Consider the following 18,094-nt stretch of genomic DNA (forward strand, 5'->3'; position numbering starts at 1 on the left):
CACATGCACGCACTCACATCCATTATCAACACTCATCAGCATCCAAACATGCACGCATGCACCAAACATTCATTTAAAAAGCTCACACACTAAGCTTCGGCCTCGGAGGTCCCAGGAGGGTTGGGACTGCTGCCTTCCCTCACTGGCTGACCTTAGGTCAGCCAGTGAGGGAAGGCAGCAGTCCCAACTTCATCACAGAGTGGGATGGGCTCAGTGAGACTGCTGACCCACCCCAACTCTGTGACGAGGTGTCACTGATTGACACTCGCCCTGGGCGCTTCAGGGCTTAAACCTGAAGCGCCCAAGTCGAGGTCAATGGGTGACGCTTCCCTCGTAACCCGGGGGAGGGCCTCGAGGCACGTTTGCTGAGCCGAGGAGGTCACGTTCACAGGAGCTGTGACCTCTTCAGTCTAGCAAAGTTCAGCTCAGGCAGCCAGGAGTCTGCGCAAATCGCACATGTCTGCTCCTGGCTGCCTGACCTGAACATGAAGAGTGTCTGTCAGGCTGACCTTTATTCTCCCTGACCGGCACTCTTTATGAGGGGCAAAAGGTGGGAGGGCGTGGCCCCTCTGCCCTAAAGGACGGGCCACGCCTACCTTCTTCCTGAGGTAATCGCCACTGATTAACACAGCGTTCACTGCTTGTTTTGAGCAGCATATAATTCAGACAATGAGATTTTGGGTATGCATTTCAAGTGAACCAATTGGCTGAACTTGGCCTGTTACAATGATGCAAGCACACCTTTATTCATATCTTTTAAATTTCTCAAGTGTTTCAGGTGAACCAATTTATTGAAGCTTCATGTTATGACAGCATCGGACACACCTTATTTCATATCTGTTTTTAGTTATAGCACAAGCACAAGGCGAACTACATTAAAGGCAATCCTCATACTTGTGAAAAAAGCAACAGTGGGGCAGTAACTCACCACTTGTGCATAGTACACAGCAACACAATGGAGACAATTTCAGTTCTTTTTCCCTTTATGTTAATGCCAGGAACCCTAACATTGAATTAGGAGCAATGGTAGGAAGCATTCAAAGCATATCTTGATACCACTGATAGAGACTCATTTATAGCAAAAAAGAAAACAGTGCTTCTAGTTTGTAACTTGGGTCCTGAGGGCAGACGTTTAATGAAACCTCTTCCCATAAAGGCTGACAAAATGCATACTGGCGACTAATGTTACATCTATGAAGTAGTGGATGAATATGTTTCACTTTTAAAAACTTTGGACAAAGTATTGAATCCAAAAGATGTCATATTACAACAACATAAATTCCTACAAAACACAATTTCCTATAGAGGTCTCAATTTCCAGGTAAATACATTTATGAAAACCACTAATAAGAATATACAAGAAGGACTATTATTCACAGAAGATACTGAATTAGACTTAGCTCTGAATTTATCCAGAAGTCTGAAACATTCAGAAATCTGCATGAGAGAGATCACAAAGCACACAAAAGGGAAAGAAGTTAGACAGATTTTGAAACCGAAGTTAGACCGTACAGAAACAAAAGTCTAATTTTGAAAATGACAAGATGCAAACTCATTTGGATGGGGTTGTGCCAAAAGCAATGAGTGAAAACAATTATATTGCATGTGTTCAGAGTGGTTGCAAATCACATATAGGGCTGGACACACCTTAGTTTCCTAAGTGTCATTTGTTTTGAGATGAAGTAGGAAGGGATACTTCGCACTGGTGTACAAAGCTAGTTTCCACTCCAAATGCTGTGTCAACCAGACTTGAGGGGGATAGTAGATATCACATAAGTAAACAGGAAACATTTTGTCCTAATAGTAACAAAATGTAACTAAAAGGAAATAGTTGAAGTGGCACCTATGAGTTAAATGAGAAGGAAACATCCTTTACAATGAATGGACCCGTTATTAAAGTAATGGCAAATGCTGGCTCACCTTTTACGTTAATTGGTGATGGAATGTTTGCCAAGTTGGAAAAGTACTACTTCAAATTGCCAATGTTGAGATTTTTAATATAGGGAACAAAGGGTGTATGCTGTGGGCAAATTTGTGGGTGAACCATAATTTGAAAACAGTGTTGCAAATGGTATAGTATATGTAGCCAGGAACCATTCTAATTTATTAGGTTTGGATGATCAAAGAGATCTAAATATAGTTTTGGATCCCAACCATCCAGTTCAAGTAATCTTGAGACAGAACATGTTTGTAAATGAAAGCGCTGTAGTTAGTAAGCTAGATGAACAGAAGTGGGTGAATGGCTACCTGTTTTTTTCAGATAAACCCAGTAAACTAAAGGGATTTCACCACCGGGTAGTGAGGAAAGGTGTTGTGCCTGTGGGATACAATGTGAGAAAAGCACTTGTTTGTTTGAGTCAGGAATTGAAAGTGAAAATTAAGAGACTGTGTGAGTTGGGAATTGATGTGTCAATTGAAGATTCTGAGAGATTGGCTTCCTGTCTTGTTGTCACTCAAGACAGATACATCTTAGGGCTGTGTGTAAATCTAAGTAATCTGAATGACAGAATTTGAGTGGACTGTCAACCTTTACCCAGTAATATTGAACTGTTGGCCACCCTCATGAATGTGGTTTGTTTCACCTTGATATGTCAGCCGTTTATCATCAAAACAAACTTTGTGAAGACTCAAGACATTGCACATAATTTATAACTCACAAGGGAGCATTCCTCTATGTTTGGTTTGGTGTCTGGTTCCTGTGTTTTAAAGGTTGCTAAACAATTTGTTCAAGAGGGTTTCAGGGGTAGGATGTTTTCAGGACGATGTCCTAGTGTATGATAAGAGCTAATGCAAACATATTATGAGGTTTAGAGAAATGTTGGACGTTATCAAGACAAGTGGATTGATGTTAAGAAAATACAAATGTGGCAGCCCATGAGGATAAATGTACACAAGATACCTCTAACAAATAATGCTCCCTAATCTGTGATATTATGGTTATGCTACATGTAAACTGGATGGAAATGGCAGTGATCTTTCATATTATAACGGTTTAATGCAGTGTTCTATTTTTTGTATTCCTATTACTGATGGAAACCATAAAAAGAGTCTTTAAAAACAAAACGGACAAATATAAGTTTCTTTAGAGCGGTGTAGATTATTTAGGTCAGCATGTGTCTGAAAAGGGACTCAAGTACAAGATGGAAATTTTGGAAGTAAGTGAAAAAGCACATACACCAGTTTTTAAAGGCCAGTTGAGATCCTTTTTGGAGTACTATGCCAAATTTGTAAGAAAAGAAAACGTTGCCGCAAAAACTGCCATATTATGTACACTTTTGAAAAAGAAGTAGAAGCATGTCTGGGGTAGATAATGTGTTAATATTGTCATCCAAATAAAAAGGAAAGTAGTTTCAGCTCACCCACTCAAACCATCCAATACCAATGATGTAAGCATTATGACTGATGGAAGTAATCAGGGTTTGGGTGAAGTGTTGTTACAAGGAAGAGTTGTCCGGATTGCTGTCATCTTGAACAAGCTTTGCCAATGCTTGTTCAAGATGACAGCTGGAGAATGCACCATGTTGCTCCTCAATAAGGAAGAAATCTGCATACAAACTGAGGGGCTCATTATGACTTTGGCGGTCTTTTGGAAAGACCTTCGAAGCCGCGGGCGCCAAAAGACCACCAGTGCTGGTGGTCCGAAAACCAACCTATTACAACTTCGTGCAGAAATCTGACACCAGCATCCTGGCTGAGGTCATAATATAGGTGGTCTCCACAGCCGGCACCGCCACACCAACAGGACGCCACCTGCCGTATTATGATCCATAATACGGCTCAGTGGTTTCCTGCACAGCTGTGCGGTGCCAGCGGTGGAAAGCGCCGGTACCCACCCCCTCCCAGACGGCCACCTCGCCGAATCAGGTAAGTTGATAGTCCGGGGGGGGTGGTGGTAAGGTGGGAGGTGTTGTGTGAATGTGTGTGGTGTCTGCGTGTGTGTATGAATGCAGGGGGAAAGTGGGGTATTGTGTGTGTATGTTTGTGTAAATGCAGAGGGGGGAAAGTGGGTGTCAGTTTGAGTGCATGCTTGCGAGTGTATGTGTCTGAGTGCATGTGAATGGGTGTGCTCGTGTGCGTGTGTGTGAGTGAATGGGTGTATATGAGTGCATGTTTGGGTGCGAGTGTGTGGGGGTGTATGTAAGTGGATGCGTGCGTGAATGTAGGTGTGTGGTCGTGTGGGGGGGTGTCTGCCGGTGACAGGAATGGAGATTCCTGTCACCGGGTGCATGAATGCCAGTATTTTCATGGCAGTGTGACCGCCACGAAAATGCTGGTGGTCTGCCAAGTCGTAATACCGATGGCGGTATTACGGATACCGCTTGGCTGGAGGTACTCACCTCCGGCCCGACGGTCCATCCGTCCTGGCGGTACAGGCAGTGTTTCAACGGTTTGGCTTCGGCCACACTGCCAAAGCCGTAATATGGCCACCGCGAGTCTGGCAGGCCAAGGACTGCCAGACTCGTAATGAGGTCATAAATCTTACCTCACATGCTAAATATGTCTAATTGTACGTCTGTATGCTCAGCCACTGCTAAGCCTGAATTCTAGCTCCACTATTTTTGTGATCCATTTATTTTGTAATGTATCTAATTCCTTTATCAGTGTATGTATCCCATGCTCTAGTATATTCAGTAACTCTATTAGGGTGAGATGCATGTGACATAAAAACAATAAATAACATTTTTAATAAAAAGGAGTTTCCTAATGAAAAGATAAGATACTGATTCAATTTTGGTTAATATTAGTTAATACTTATTGACACAAAAACGTTGATATGATTTCTTCAGGTTTTATTTAGCAAATTTGACTCTCAAGTTGTAGATTTACCACTTCTCAAAATGACCCCTAAAGGGTCCTTCGTGACACATACAGTATCAATGCACAGAAGTAGCAATTTCTACTGTGTGTTTTCCCAAAGAATCCAAAAACAATTGCATTTATAAACTCAGTAAGAGTTGTGTGTACCCCAATGTCTCAAAGACCAGTCTTTGCCCAACAGGTGTCTGAAGATATTCAGGGCACAGCAGTGCTGGGGGTGTATCAGCTTAAGTCATCATGCCGCAAAAAGGTAATTGAGGCATGTTTCTCAAATATTTGGTAAAATATAATAAAAATAGCATGTTTTATATGGCTCATTCACCCCAGAATTGCCATTCTGGAGAGCTGTATATAACAGGTGTTACTATTATCCAAAGTATTGGTGGGTGACATCGACCTTGGAACGAATATACAGCTAAGCTACCACTTCCAGTATTCAAAGACACAGATAACAGTTGCAAATGTATAGCTAATCTGAACCATCTTGCTAGCAAAATCTCTGGTAAAGAGGCACTCGTGGACACGGCTTTCAAATAACTACACATGGCTGAGCTGCAATCCAAGGTTGGTACCTATGTTATGCCATAACTCTAAGGCCCCTTATTACGAGTGGTCCGTCACTGTATGCCCAGGGGAGGATACGACACTGGGTCACTCCAAAAAGCCCGGTGTATCTATGATTCCTGGGCACGTGCTACATCTGGCCCTCCTCGAGCTGCACAACAGGGGAGCAGTAAACTCGAACTCCAGCTTCCCCCACCTACTCTGCGCTCCTTTTTTATTTCCTTTATTTCTCTATGAAGGAGGAAAAAACACGTGGGATTGGATTTGTTATTCCCCAAACGATTGTTGTTCCCCACCCCCACCTAATTCCAGTGAACTCACAATCCGGGTTTAAGAATTAGTCACAAAACAGTAGGCCCTCTTGAATCATTCTTGCTTTTACTTTAAAAATAGAAAACAGAACAAAAAATTGTCAGTTTATAAATACTCTCTAAACAAAGCCTTTTATAGTCAGTTTCAGCCACATTTTAGAAGGCCTAGGTTATAATATGTTTTTTAATTAGGGTAAACCAGCTTTATCAAAAAGGCAATACATATTTTTTTCTGGCAAAGGGGCCTCCTTTAGGCAAGGACTTTGAATATTTGGAACAATTGCAATATCTTCTTCTTTGGAAATGGTCAGTGCTTGGTAGGATTACCATACAATCACAGGCATAATGCTCAACGGGTTGGCCTTTCCCTTCAAAAACCAATATATTCTAACTCGGTTGTGATCCAGATCTATAATTCCTACAAACCTTTAAAACATATTTCTGATTGTTAAGCCATTGTGTCATTAAATGAAAAACCAGGGCTGGGCTCTTTTGCTAACAACCCTCTGTATTACGAACAATTCTGCAGTGCTTGCCCCTTTATACTGAATCTCCATTGCTTTCTTTTTAGTGCTATCATATGTCCAACTTTGCGTTCATAACATTGATTTGCCATGCCTAAAACAATTTGCTGTTTTTGCTTGCTGTGCAATTTTACTGAAATTCGCTTTCCTCATCTCTGTTAGAATGCTCACCCAGTCACTTCAAGTGCCGCTCGGGAAGATGTGTCTTGGCCTCCAGGAGATGTGATGGGCAGGCAGACTGTGAAGACGATAGCGATGAGGACAACTGCGGTACGGATACCAAAAAAACGTGTTTTCCATTGTTCCAGAATTAAGGTTCTCCAGTGATGACTGGTAATCTCTGAAAGAGTTGGGGCGTACCTAATACCTGAAGTGAATTCTGCTGAATGAGCAAAGTGAACGAGCATGACTTCCTCTAGGGAGATTAAGGGAGAGCCTCCCACCAAGAACATTGTGATTTTTTTTTTTTTTAAATAGCATATTTTAAAGTATATAGTCAATGAAGTCTGTTGCTCCCCAGTATTTAGGTGCCAGATTTTTTCAACGTGTGCAGTGTGTGTTCCCTGTATGTCAGTAATTATATGTCACCTTTTGGAAAATTTGCACACTTTAGAAAGCCACAAATCAGTCAATCATTTGCCAATCAGTACTCTAGAGTTAAAGTATTTTGTCACAGGTGCCTGTTATGCCAACAATGACCTCCAGTATGCTTAGCCAGTGCTGGACAATCTGTTTGATGGCTCATGCATGTCCCTTCATCGCCTGCCGCCAGAAAAATGTCATTGCTTACCTCAAGCTGCTCGGCCATCCCTCTCTTTAAAGGTCGGTGTTTTTATTACACTAATTGTAAATAATACCCTAGAAGTCGCTTCTAGAGTAACAAAAAAAGCACTGACAAAACCAATAGGTCTCGCTTCTGAATACACTGTCAAGCCAGACCTAAAAATCTATGTAGGTTAATGACTGCCCCCTTCTCATCCATGCTGCTGCTAGAGAAAAACATCATCAATTATCTAGTTATGTAAGACACTTTGTTAGCATTAGGTCATGTGAGTGCCCATAAAAGTTCAACTTCAGGCATCTGGATAAATAAACAAAGCAATCACAGCTTTGTGGAGGGCAAGCACTTTTTTGTGGACATACCTCTTTTTCATAGTCAAAACATGTACTCCTTTTGCCCATTCAAAACATCTACTCCTGACCCCCAACATGTGGACAAAGCCCCTCTCTGCTGATGCTCACATAATTGTCTGGCGGCAGCTGTGCTATCAAGCTGGACCATAAAAAGGTGTAAAAGAGGGCAGGGACCAGACACACAAGAGTGAGCCATGACTGAGGGTTCTGTACATCCTTGCATTTTTTGAGACAGTCCCAGAATGTAGTACCTTGCCTCAGACTGATCTCTTTGACCACAAATACTGCAGTTTGTGGAGATACAGAGAGCTAGAGCAGGCAAACCCGCGGACCTACTCAAGACATCGGCGGACTCACTCAATAGCTGACAGTCTACGGCAGAGCAGACCATGCAATGAACAAAATATATAGAAAGGGAATGAAACCTGAACTGTAGCCTACATCTTGATTCCGTATGATGCCTTCATTGGGTGGGGGTGAACACACAGAATTCCTTATTCTTTCCCTCAGACAGTCTGCCAAGCCACATAATCAATGGCGTCTTTACCCTGATAGGCCCAGGGCATGGACAGGCTGTCTGTGGGCAGGAAATAAGTTTATGCCCCTACTCACAGCCTTTAACGTCATAAGCCGATGCTACAATATGCATAATTAAGCATTGGAGAGGCTCTTCTCTGCTCAAGTTAGACTACATTGCACAATGTCCCTGAAATAATGTAACTCAAAAACAAGGAATACACTAGACAAAAGAGTGGAGCCAAAAACGCGACCTGTTAAATAGTAGTATCGTTTTTCATTTATGAAACGTATGTGTGTCCTGTATGTCCTCAAAATCCAATGTACTGAAGAATGAAAAATGACACCTTGCTAATTTTTGCTAAGTAGCTACTCACTCAAGGTGGAGTGCTGTAGTAGGATGATATCTCTGACTTGGCCATGTGAATGTTTCGCTCGAGCACGCACCTATTCTTGCCGGGGCACGTGAATAATGATTCTTGGTTGCCGTCCATAATATTGGCATGTTTAAGGACCCTGTAGGCTATGCAGGCTATCATTTACCCATATACCTGAAAATCTGTTGTAACGGACATAATTTTGCCTCTTCTTAAAAGTATTCTTGGGAAGAGCTCCCTAGGTCGGACAATATTCCATCTGAGAATACTTGTGATCAAATAAATGCACAGAGAGGTGTGTAAGAGACAGCAGATCTCCATCTTTTTATTTACAATCACAAAGTACCTTTATTGCAAAATCTAGCCGTTAAAGAAACTAGAGTAGCGATGCCAAAAAATAACAAGCATTGGCAAAGCAAATAGGTTTCCTTGCTACTGGGCACCAACCTACTGGCTTTGCTAATGTATATTTTATGGCACCTAAGCAGCACCTTGCTTTGGCGTGCTTTCATAATGACAACGCAGCTTCAAATAAATATTAGAAACTCCATTAAAAAAACTGGGCACTGTACATGGGTACGCATGTCAGTGGCCATCTTTTAATTAAGTTTCTTATTGTTTTTTAAACTCTATTACAAGATGTGCCCAATATATGCAAAGGCAGCTATTTGGTACAGTTGACTTTATCAATGCTTGTTAAACAAGTCATCTAGCATTGGTATATATCAGCATGCCAGCCTAGATAGCAGGACGCAATAAGGTGAGGAAGGGCAGTGGGCATCATCCTGAACTAGGCGGTGAGGGGTGATGGTGTGAGAGGACATAAAAACAGTGAGGGGGTGGCTAAACAGTGGAGAGGTAATAAATGGGACTACTTAAAGCCTTATGTGACCTTCCACGAAATGTCATGGCTATAGAGACACCACATCCAACCACTGGCAACAAATGGCTGAAGGGAGCTAACTAAAAGGGCATTTTTCTTGTAGTGTATATGTGCATGTATTGGTGACATGAGGTCTCCGGTTGCCTATAGGTGAGTCCTAATAGATGGCACCAGGGATGCACACAACAGTCTCTGGGGCTGCTGTCTGGTCTCTCCAGTGATCACAGCTGTCATTTGTACAGTAGAAGCTGTTTGTCATGAACTCTTCCAGAGCTTTGCTGTAAAATGAGCAGCCGCAAAGTGCTGCATTTTCTTTTGAATTTTTAGAAAGGGAGAATGCCTTTTTGACACCACAGTAGTTTTGTGATTGACAGAGACTCATAATGTTGACATTGTAAATCACAAATACATTTGTGCCTCACAATGTAATTTTTTATCATATATTGAGATTTGCCTTTTCATCTTTACAAAGCCTCTGACTTTGCATTACACATACTTTTGAGGATGAAAAGTCCTCTAATCCAGAACATATATTTCTATACGTACAGTATTTCAAATGAAATTTAATAGGTGGGAAAAGTTAATGAGTGAGGTGTGATCATTGTAGGAGGCTGGACTGGCTTGTAGTGAGTACCAAGGGGTACTTGCACCTTGCACCAGGCCCAGTTATCCCTTATTAGTGTATAGGGTGTCTAGCAGCTTAGGCTGATAGATAATGGTAGCTTAGCAAAGCAGCTCAGGCTGAACTAGGAGACGTGTGAAGCTACTACAGTACCACTTAGTGTCATATGCACAATATCATAAGAAAACACAATACACAGTTATACTAAAAATAAAGGTACTTTATTTTTATGACAATATGCCAAAGTATCTTAGAGTGTACCCTCAGTGAGAGGATAGGAAATATACACAAGATATATATACACAATAGCAAAAATATGCAGTATAGTCTTAGAAAACAGTGCAAACAATGTATAGTTACAATAGGATGCAATGGGGAAACATAGGGATAGGGGCAACACAAACCATATACTCCAAAAGTGGAATGTGAACCACGAATGGACCCCAAACCTATGTGACCTTGTAGAGGGTCGCTGGGACTATTAGAAAATAGTGAGAGTTAGAAAAATAACCCTCCCCAAGACCCTGAAAAGTGAGTGCAAAGTGCACCAAAGTTCCCCTAAGGACAAAATAGTCGTGTTAGAGGGAGAATGCAAGGAAAACACAAATCAGCAATGCAACAACGATGGATTCCTGTCTGAAGGTACCTGTGGAACAAGGGGACCAAGTCCAAAAGTCACAAGCAGCTCGGAGATGGGCAGATGCCCAAGAAATGCCAGCGGTTGGTGCAAAGAAGCTCTTTCTAGGCTGAAGAACTGTGAATACTGCAGGAACGACAAGGGCTAGAGACTTCCCCTTTGGAGGATGGATCCCCCACGCCTTGGAGAGTCGTGCAGAAGTGTTTTCCCGCCGGATGGACGCCAACAAGCCTTGCTACACGCAAATCGTGCGTTTGGCGTTTTTGGACGCTGCTGGGGCCCAGGAGGGACCAGGAGGTCGCAAATTGGACCTGCAGAGAGAGGGGACGTCGAGCAAGACAAAGAGCCCTCACTGAAGCAGGTAGCACCCGGAGAAGTGCCAGAAACAGGCACTACGAGGATGCGTGAAACGGTGCTCGCCGAAGTTGCACAAAGGAGTCCCACGTCGCCGGAGACCAACTTAGAAAGTCGTGCAATGCAGGTTAGAGTGCCGTGGACCCAGGCTTGGCTGTGCACGAAGGATTTCCGCCGGAAGTGCACAGGGGCCGGAGAAGCTTGCAAAGTCGCGGTTCCCAGCAATGCAGCCCAGCGAGGTGAGGCAAGGACTTACCTCCACCAAACTTGGGCTGAAGAGTCACTGGACTGTGGGGGTCACTTGGACGGTGTCGCTGGATTCGAGGGACCTCGCTCGTCGTGCTGAGAGGAGACCCAAGGGACCGGAGATGCAGCTTTTTGGTGCCTGCGGTTGCAGGGGGAAGATTCCGTCGACCCACGGGAGATTTCTTCGGAGCTTCTGGTGCAGAGAGGAGGCAGACTACCCCCACAGCATGCACAAGCAGGAAAACAGTCGAGAAGGCGGCAGGATCAGCGTTACAGAGTTGCAGTAGTCGTCTTTGCTACTATGTTGCAGGTTTGCAGGCTTCCAGCGCGGTCAGCGGTCGATTCCTTATCAGAAGGTGAAGAGGGAGATGCAGAGGAACTCGGCTGAGCTCATGCATTCGTTATCTAAAGTTTCCCCAGAGACAGAGACCCTAAATAGCCAGAAAAGAGGGTTTGGCTACCTAGGAGAGAGGAAAGGCTACTAACACCTGAAGGAGCCTATCACAAGGAGTCTCTGACGTCACCTGGTGGCACTGGCCACTCAGAGCAGTCCAGTGTGCCAGCAGCACCTCTGTTTCCAAGATGGCAGAGGTCTGGAGCACACTGGAGGAGCTCTGGACACCTCCCAGGGGAGGTGCAGGTCAGGGGAGTGGTCACTCCCCTTTCCTTTGTCCAGTTTCGCGCCAGAGCAGGGGCTAAGGGGTCCCTGAACCGGTGTAGACTGGCTTATGCAGAATTGGGCACATCTGTGCCCAACAAAGCATTTCCAGAGGCTGGGGGAGGCTACTCCTCCCCTGCCTTCACACCATTTTCCAAAGGGAGAGGGTGTCACACCCTCTCTCAGAGGAAGTTCTTTGTTCTGCCATCCTGGGCCAGGCCTGGCTGGACCCCAGGAGGGCAGCTGCCTGTCTGAGGGGTTGGCAGCAGCAGCAGCTGTAGTGAAACCCCAGGAAGGGCAGTCTGGCAGTACCAGGGTCTGTGCTACAGACCACTGGGATCATGGAATTGTACCAACAATGCCAGGATGGCATAGAGGGGGCAATTCCATGATCATAGACATGTTACATGGCCATATTCGGAGTTACCATGGTGAAGCTACATATAGGTAGAGACCTATATGTAGTGCACGCGTGTAATGGTGTCCCCGCACTCACAAAGTTCAGTGAATTGGCTCTGAACAATGTGGGGGCACCTTGGCTAGTGCCAGGGTGCCCTCACACTAAGTAACTTTGCACCTAACCTTTACCAGGTAAAGGTTAGACATATAGGTGACTTATAAGTTACTTAAGTGCAGTGTAAAATGGCTGTGAAATAACGTGGACGTTATTTCACTCAGGCTGCAGTGGCAGACCTGTGTAAGAATTGTCAGAGCTCCCTATGGGTGGCAAAAGAAATGCTGCAGCCCATAGGGATCTCCTGGAACCCCAATACCCTGGGACCTCAGTACCATATACTAGGGAATTATAAGGGTGTTCCAGTAAGCCAATGTAAATTGGTAAAATTGGTCACTAGCCTGTTAGTGACAATTTGAAAGTAATGAGAGAGCATAACCACTGAGGTTCTGGTTAGCAGAGCCTCAGTGAGACAGTTAGGCACCACACAGGGAACATATACATGCACACCTATGAGCACTGGGGCCCTGTGTGACAGGGTCCCAGTGACACATACATATAGGCCACAAACCTATGAGCACTGGGGTCCTGACCAGCAGGATCCCAGTGACACATAACAAACATACTGAAACCATAGTGTTTTCACTATGAGCACTGAGGCCTGGCTATCAGGATCCCAGTGAGACAGTGAAAACAGTGACAAACACCCTGACATACACTCACAAAAAGGCCAAAAGTGGGGGTAACAAGGCTAGAAAGAGGCTACCTTCTCACACAACCCCCCCCCAAACGAAGGACAATAAGGCTAACCTTGGCCAGTTGAGACTTTATTGTCTAAGTGGTGATAAGTAGAGAGTAGCTCTGCAATAGACTGGTTACTCCCTTTATCATCCACTATATGGTTACTTCCCTGTGGGGATGTAAAACACCCTGTTTGAAGTTTTTTAGCTAAGCAACAATGTGAAGATGTATTTTCAGAGTTTCTATCAGTAAGTTTTAGTTTAGAGCAGTGGGAATTGTCCACTGAACCTATTTGTAGTGATGGAAATGCCAGACAGGGATGCTGTCTCAGAAAAGCCATAGCTGGGCAAAAACTTTGTCCATATGGCTGGAAGAGAGAACAGGGATGCTGTTTCTCTTGGGTTGGAGCAGGGCAGGGATGCTGTCCTATCAGCTCCACACTAGGGCAGGGATTCTGTCCTAAGTGTTGTGAGGCAGTGCAGAGTTTCTGCACTAAAGTTTCTCTGGGAGGGTTGGAGGGATGCTCCATGTTAACTAAAATGGTGCTCTTTTTCTCACCAATGTTAGTTATCCCACAGAGAGGTACTTCCACCTCAGGGAGTCCAGCTTTGCCAGCTGATGATTCCCTTGGAACAGGTGCCACCCCAGGAGAGGTTTCTCCCACCACAGGAATAGTATCCTGAATGGTAGGCTGGTTAGGGGATACTGTGATACCCTTTTTACCTGTTGCTGGAGAGGGATCCTGAGTTTTCAGGCCTTCTCTCCTTTGCTTTTTCATTTCACTTGAAATGAGAGGGAACAATTCCTCAGGGATGCCCAGCATGGCTGCATGGGCATAAAACTCTACATCAGCCCAACCTGAGGCATCTAGGTCATTACCTAAGAGACAGTCTACAGGTAAGCTAGGTGATACCACCACCTGCTTAGGGCCAGTAACTCCACCCCAACTAAACTGAATTATAGCTAAGGGAAGAAACTTAGTGGAGTTATGGACATCAATAATCTTATACTGTTGTCCAATGATGTGTTGTTCAGGAGGCACTAGGTTTTCAGTCACCAAAGTGAAACTGGCACCTGTGTCCCTGTAGGCCAAGGCCTCAACACCATTTATTGAAACTGTCTGCCTGTACTTATCCATTGTAAGGGGACAAGCAGCCAGTGTGGCAAGGCCAATGCCACTAGGTGTGACAGAAACTGTCTTGGGACTGATTACATCAGTTTCCACTATGGACCCATAAGTGAACCCAACTACACCCTTTGCTTGACTGTTGCCAGCAGTCCCACCACTAGTATCACTACTGCTAGGGGCACTAGAGCTTGATGTATTAGTGGTGGTAGGCTCAGGGGGTTTACCTGGACAGGACTTATCCCCTGGCCTATGGCCTCTGTTTTTACACACAAAGCACCAAGGCTTTTTAATGTGTGCAGGTTGGGAAGAAGAGGAAGAATTTGTTTTATCCCCACCCTCTGAAGAGTGTTTAAGATTTGAAGTGGGATCTTTGGTTTTACCCTTATCCCCATGCTTATCTTGAGATTTTTCACCATCTTTCTTCTTATTGCCATCTTTGTCACCCCCTGTATGAACTTTTCTGTTCACCCTTGTTCTGACCCATTTGTCTGCCTTCTTTCCCAATTCTTGGGGAGAGGTCAGATCAGAGTCTACCAGGTACTGGTGCAACAAATCAGACACACAATTATTAAGTATATGCTCTCTCAGGATTGTGTTATACAGGCTTTCATAATCAGTAACTTTACTGCCATGTAACCACCCCTCCAAGGCCTTCACTGAATGGTCAATGAAATCAACCCAGTCTTGTGAAGACTCCTTTTTGGTCTCTCTGAACTTTATCCTGTACTGTTCAGTGGTTAAGCCATAACCATCCAGGAGTGCATTCTTAAGAACTTGGAAATTATTGGCATCATTTTCTTTCACAGTAAGGAGCCTATCCCTACCTTTTCCACTAAATGATAGCCATAGGATAGCAGCCCACTGCCTTTGAGGGACATCCTGTACAACACAGGCCCTCTCAAGTGCAGCAAACCACTTGTTTATGTCATCCCCCTCCTTATAAGGGGGAACTATCTTGTGCAGATTCCTGGAATCATGCTCTTTTGCAGGATGACTATGGGGAATACTGCTGCTGCCACCATGGGTATCTAAACCCAACTTCTGTCTTTCCCTCTCTATTTCTAAAGACTGTCTATCCAAATCCAGCTGTTGCTTCTTGAGCTTCAGTCTGGTTTGTTCCACTCTCAATCTATTGAGCTCCCTTTCTAACAATCTGTCATCAGGGTGGGTGGGAGGGACATTTCTAGATACAGAGGTATGATGGGAATGAACAGAAGGAGACCTGTCCCTTACAGAGGGCACCCTAACAGCTTGGCTACCAGCATAATGTGAGAGCACATCATCAGTATGATGTGATTCAACCTCTGTACCAACTATGCTAGACTGTCTAGTAATGGGCAGGCTGAGAAGTTTCTTTCCTGAACCTTTTCCTGGGGGAGTCCCTGGATCAGATTGAGAACCATTAGCTACTTTTTCTACAGATTGGGCACTTATGTCCTTATCTTGTACTCTAAGCATATTAATTAACAGTTCTAAGGAAGGATTCTTCCCTACACTCAAACCTCTCTCTATGCAGAGACTCCTTGCTCCTTTCCAGCTAAGGTGATCATATGCAAGTTTGGACAGTTCAACTTTTTGGCCTGTGCCAGACATTTTTTAGAGAGAGTTAAAGTGATAGCAAAAGAGAAAAAAGTTTTCAGAACTTTTTGGAAAGACAGAAAAAAAACTTTTTAAACTTTTAAGAACTTTTTGAAAGTTTAGAAGTACTTTTCAGCACTTAGAAAAGAGTGAAAAGAGGAAATGCAAAACTTTTTGGCTATGTGTATATACACTGACCTTGTTTTGTATATTTTTCTCTTATGAAAAGTACAATGACAAGAGTGGTAAGTAGTCTCAAAGCACTTATCCCACCGCTGCACAACCAATGTAGGAGGCTGGACTGGCTTGTAGTGAGTACCAAGGGGTACTTGCACCTTGCACCAGGCCCAGTTATCCCTTATTAGTGTATAGGGTGTCTAGCAGCTTAGGCTGATAGATAATGGTAGCTTAGCAAAGCAGCTCAGGCTGAACTAGGAGACGTGTGAAGCTACTACAGTACCACTTAGTGTCATATGCACAATATCATAAGAAAACACAATACACAGTTATACTAAAAATAAAGGTACTTTATTTTTATGACAATATGCCAAAGTATCTTAGAGTGTACCCTCAGTGAGAGGATAGGAAATATACACAAGATATATATACACAATAGCAAAAATATGCAGTATAGTCTTAGAAAACAGTGCAAACAATGTATAGTTACAATAGGATGCAATGGGGAAACATAGGGATAGGGGCAACACAAACCATATACTCCAAAAGTGGAATGTGAACCACGAATGGACCCCAAACCTATGTGACCTTGTAGAGGGTCGCTGGGACTATTAGAAAATAGTGAGAGTTAGAAAAATAACCCTCCCCAAGACCCTGAAAAGTGAGTGCAAAGTGCACCAAAGTTCCCCTAAGGACAAAATAGTCGTGTTAGAGGGAGAATGCAAGGAAAACACAAATCAGCAATGCAACAACGATGGATTCCTGTCTGAAGGTACCTGTGGAACAAGGGGACCAAGTCCAAAAGTCACAAGCAGCTCGGAGATGGGCAGATGCCCAAGAAATGCCAGCGGTTGGTGCAAAGAAGCTCTTTCTAGGCTGAAGAACTGTGAATACTGCAGGAACGACAAGGGCTAGAGACTTCCCCTTTGGAGGATGGATCCCCCACGCCTTGGAGAGTCGTGCAGAAGTGTTTTCCCGCCGGATGGACGCCAACAAGCCTTGCTACACGCAAATCGTGCGTTTGGCGTTTTTGGACGCTGCTGGGGCCCAGGAGGGACCAGGAGGTCGCAAATTGGACCTGCAGAGAGAGGGGACGTCGAGCAAGACAAAGAGCCCTCACTGAAGCAGGTAGCACCCGGAGAAGTGCCAGAAACAGGCACTACGAGGATGCGTGAAACGGTGCTCGCCGAAGTTGCACAAAGGAGTCCCACGTCGCCGGAGACCAACTTAGAAAGTCGTGCAATGCAGGTTAGAGTGCCGTGGACCCAGGCTTGGCTGTGCACGAAGGATTTCCGCCGGAAGTGCACAGGGGCCGGAGAAGCTTGCAAAGTCGCGGTTCCCAGCAATGCAGCCCAGCGAGGTGAGGCAAGGACTTACCTCCACCAAACTTGGGCTGAAGAGTCACTGGACTGTGGGGGTCACTTGGACGGTGTCGCTGGATTCGAGGGACCTCGCTCGTCGTGCTGAGAGGAGACCCAAGGGACCGGAGATGCAGCTTTTTGGTGCCTGCGGTTGCAGGGGGAAGATTCCGTCGACCCACGGGAGATTTCTTCGGAGCTTCTGGTGCAGAGAGGAGGCAGACTACCCCCACAGCATGCACAAGCAGGAAAACAGTCGAGAAGGCGGCAGGATCAGCGTTACAGAGTTGCAGTAGTCGTCTTTGCTACTATGTTGCAGGTTTGCAGGCTTCCAGCGCGGTCAGCGGTCGATTCCTTATCAGAAGGTGAAGAGGGAGATGCAGAGGAACTCGGCTGAGCTCATGCATTCGTTATCTAAAGTTTCCCCAGAGACAGAGACCCTAAATAGCCAGAAAAGAGGGTTTGGCTACCTAGGAGAGAGGAAAGGCTACTAACACCTGAAGGAGCCTATCACAAGGAGTCTCTGACGTCACCTGGTGGCACTGGCCACTCAGAGCAGTCCAGTGTGCCAGCAGCACCTCTGTTTCCAAGATGGCAGAGGTCTGGAGCACACTGGAGGAGCTCTGGACACCTCCCAGGGGAGGTGCAGGTCAGGGGAGTGGTCACTCCCCTTTCCTTTGTCCAGTTTCGCGCCAGAGCAGGGGCTAAGGGGTCCCTGAACCGGTGTAGACTGGCTTATGCAGAATTGGGCACATCTGTGCCCAACAAAGCATTTCCAGAGGCTGGGGGAGGCTACTCCTCCCCTGCCTTCACACCATTTTCCAAAGGGAGAGGGTGTCACACCCTCTCTCAGAGGAAGTTCTTTGTTCTGCCATCCTGGGCCAGGCCTGGCTGGACCCCAGGAGGGCAGCTGCCTGTCTGAGGGGTTGGCAGCAGCAGCAGCTGTAGTGAAACCCCAGGAAGGGCAGTCTGGCAGTACCAGGGTCTGTGCTACAGACCACTGGGATCATGGA

At 45.0% G+C, this 18,094-nt stretch overlaps 1 protein-coding gene across 4 annotated transcripts in view; it reads left to right on the forward strand.

Annotated features, from left to right (window-relative positions):
• Window positions 1-18,094, forward strand: part of CORIN (corin, serine peptidase) — a 1,512,429-nt gene that overhangs the window by 1,292,037 nt on the left and 202,298 nt on the right. For all 4 annotated transcript variants that reach the window (XM_069201641.1, XM_069201646.1, XM_069201651.1 and 1 more), the window contains exon 13: window positions 6,380-6,487. In XM_069201641.1, coding sequence (XP_069057742.1) covers window positions 6,380-6,487 — 108 coding nt within the window. The remainder of the gene's footprint in view (window positions 1-6,379; window positions 6,488-18,094) is intronic.

Source organism: Pleurodeles waltl, chromosome 1_2 (genome assembly GCF_031143425.1).
Source record: "Pleurodeles waltl isolate 20211129_DDA chromosome 1_2, aPleWal1.hap1.20221129, whole genome shotgun sequence".
NCBI lineage: Eukaryota > Metazoa > Chordata > Amphibia > Caudata > Salamandridae > Pleurodeles > Pleurodeles waltl.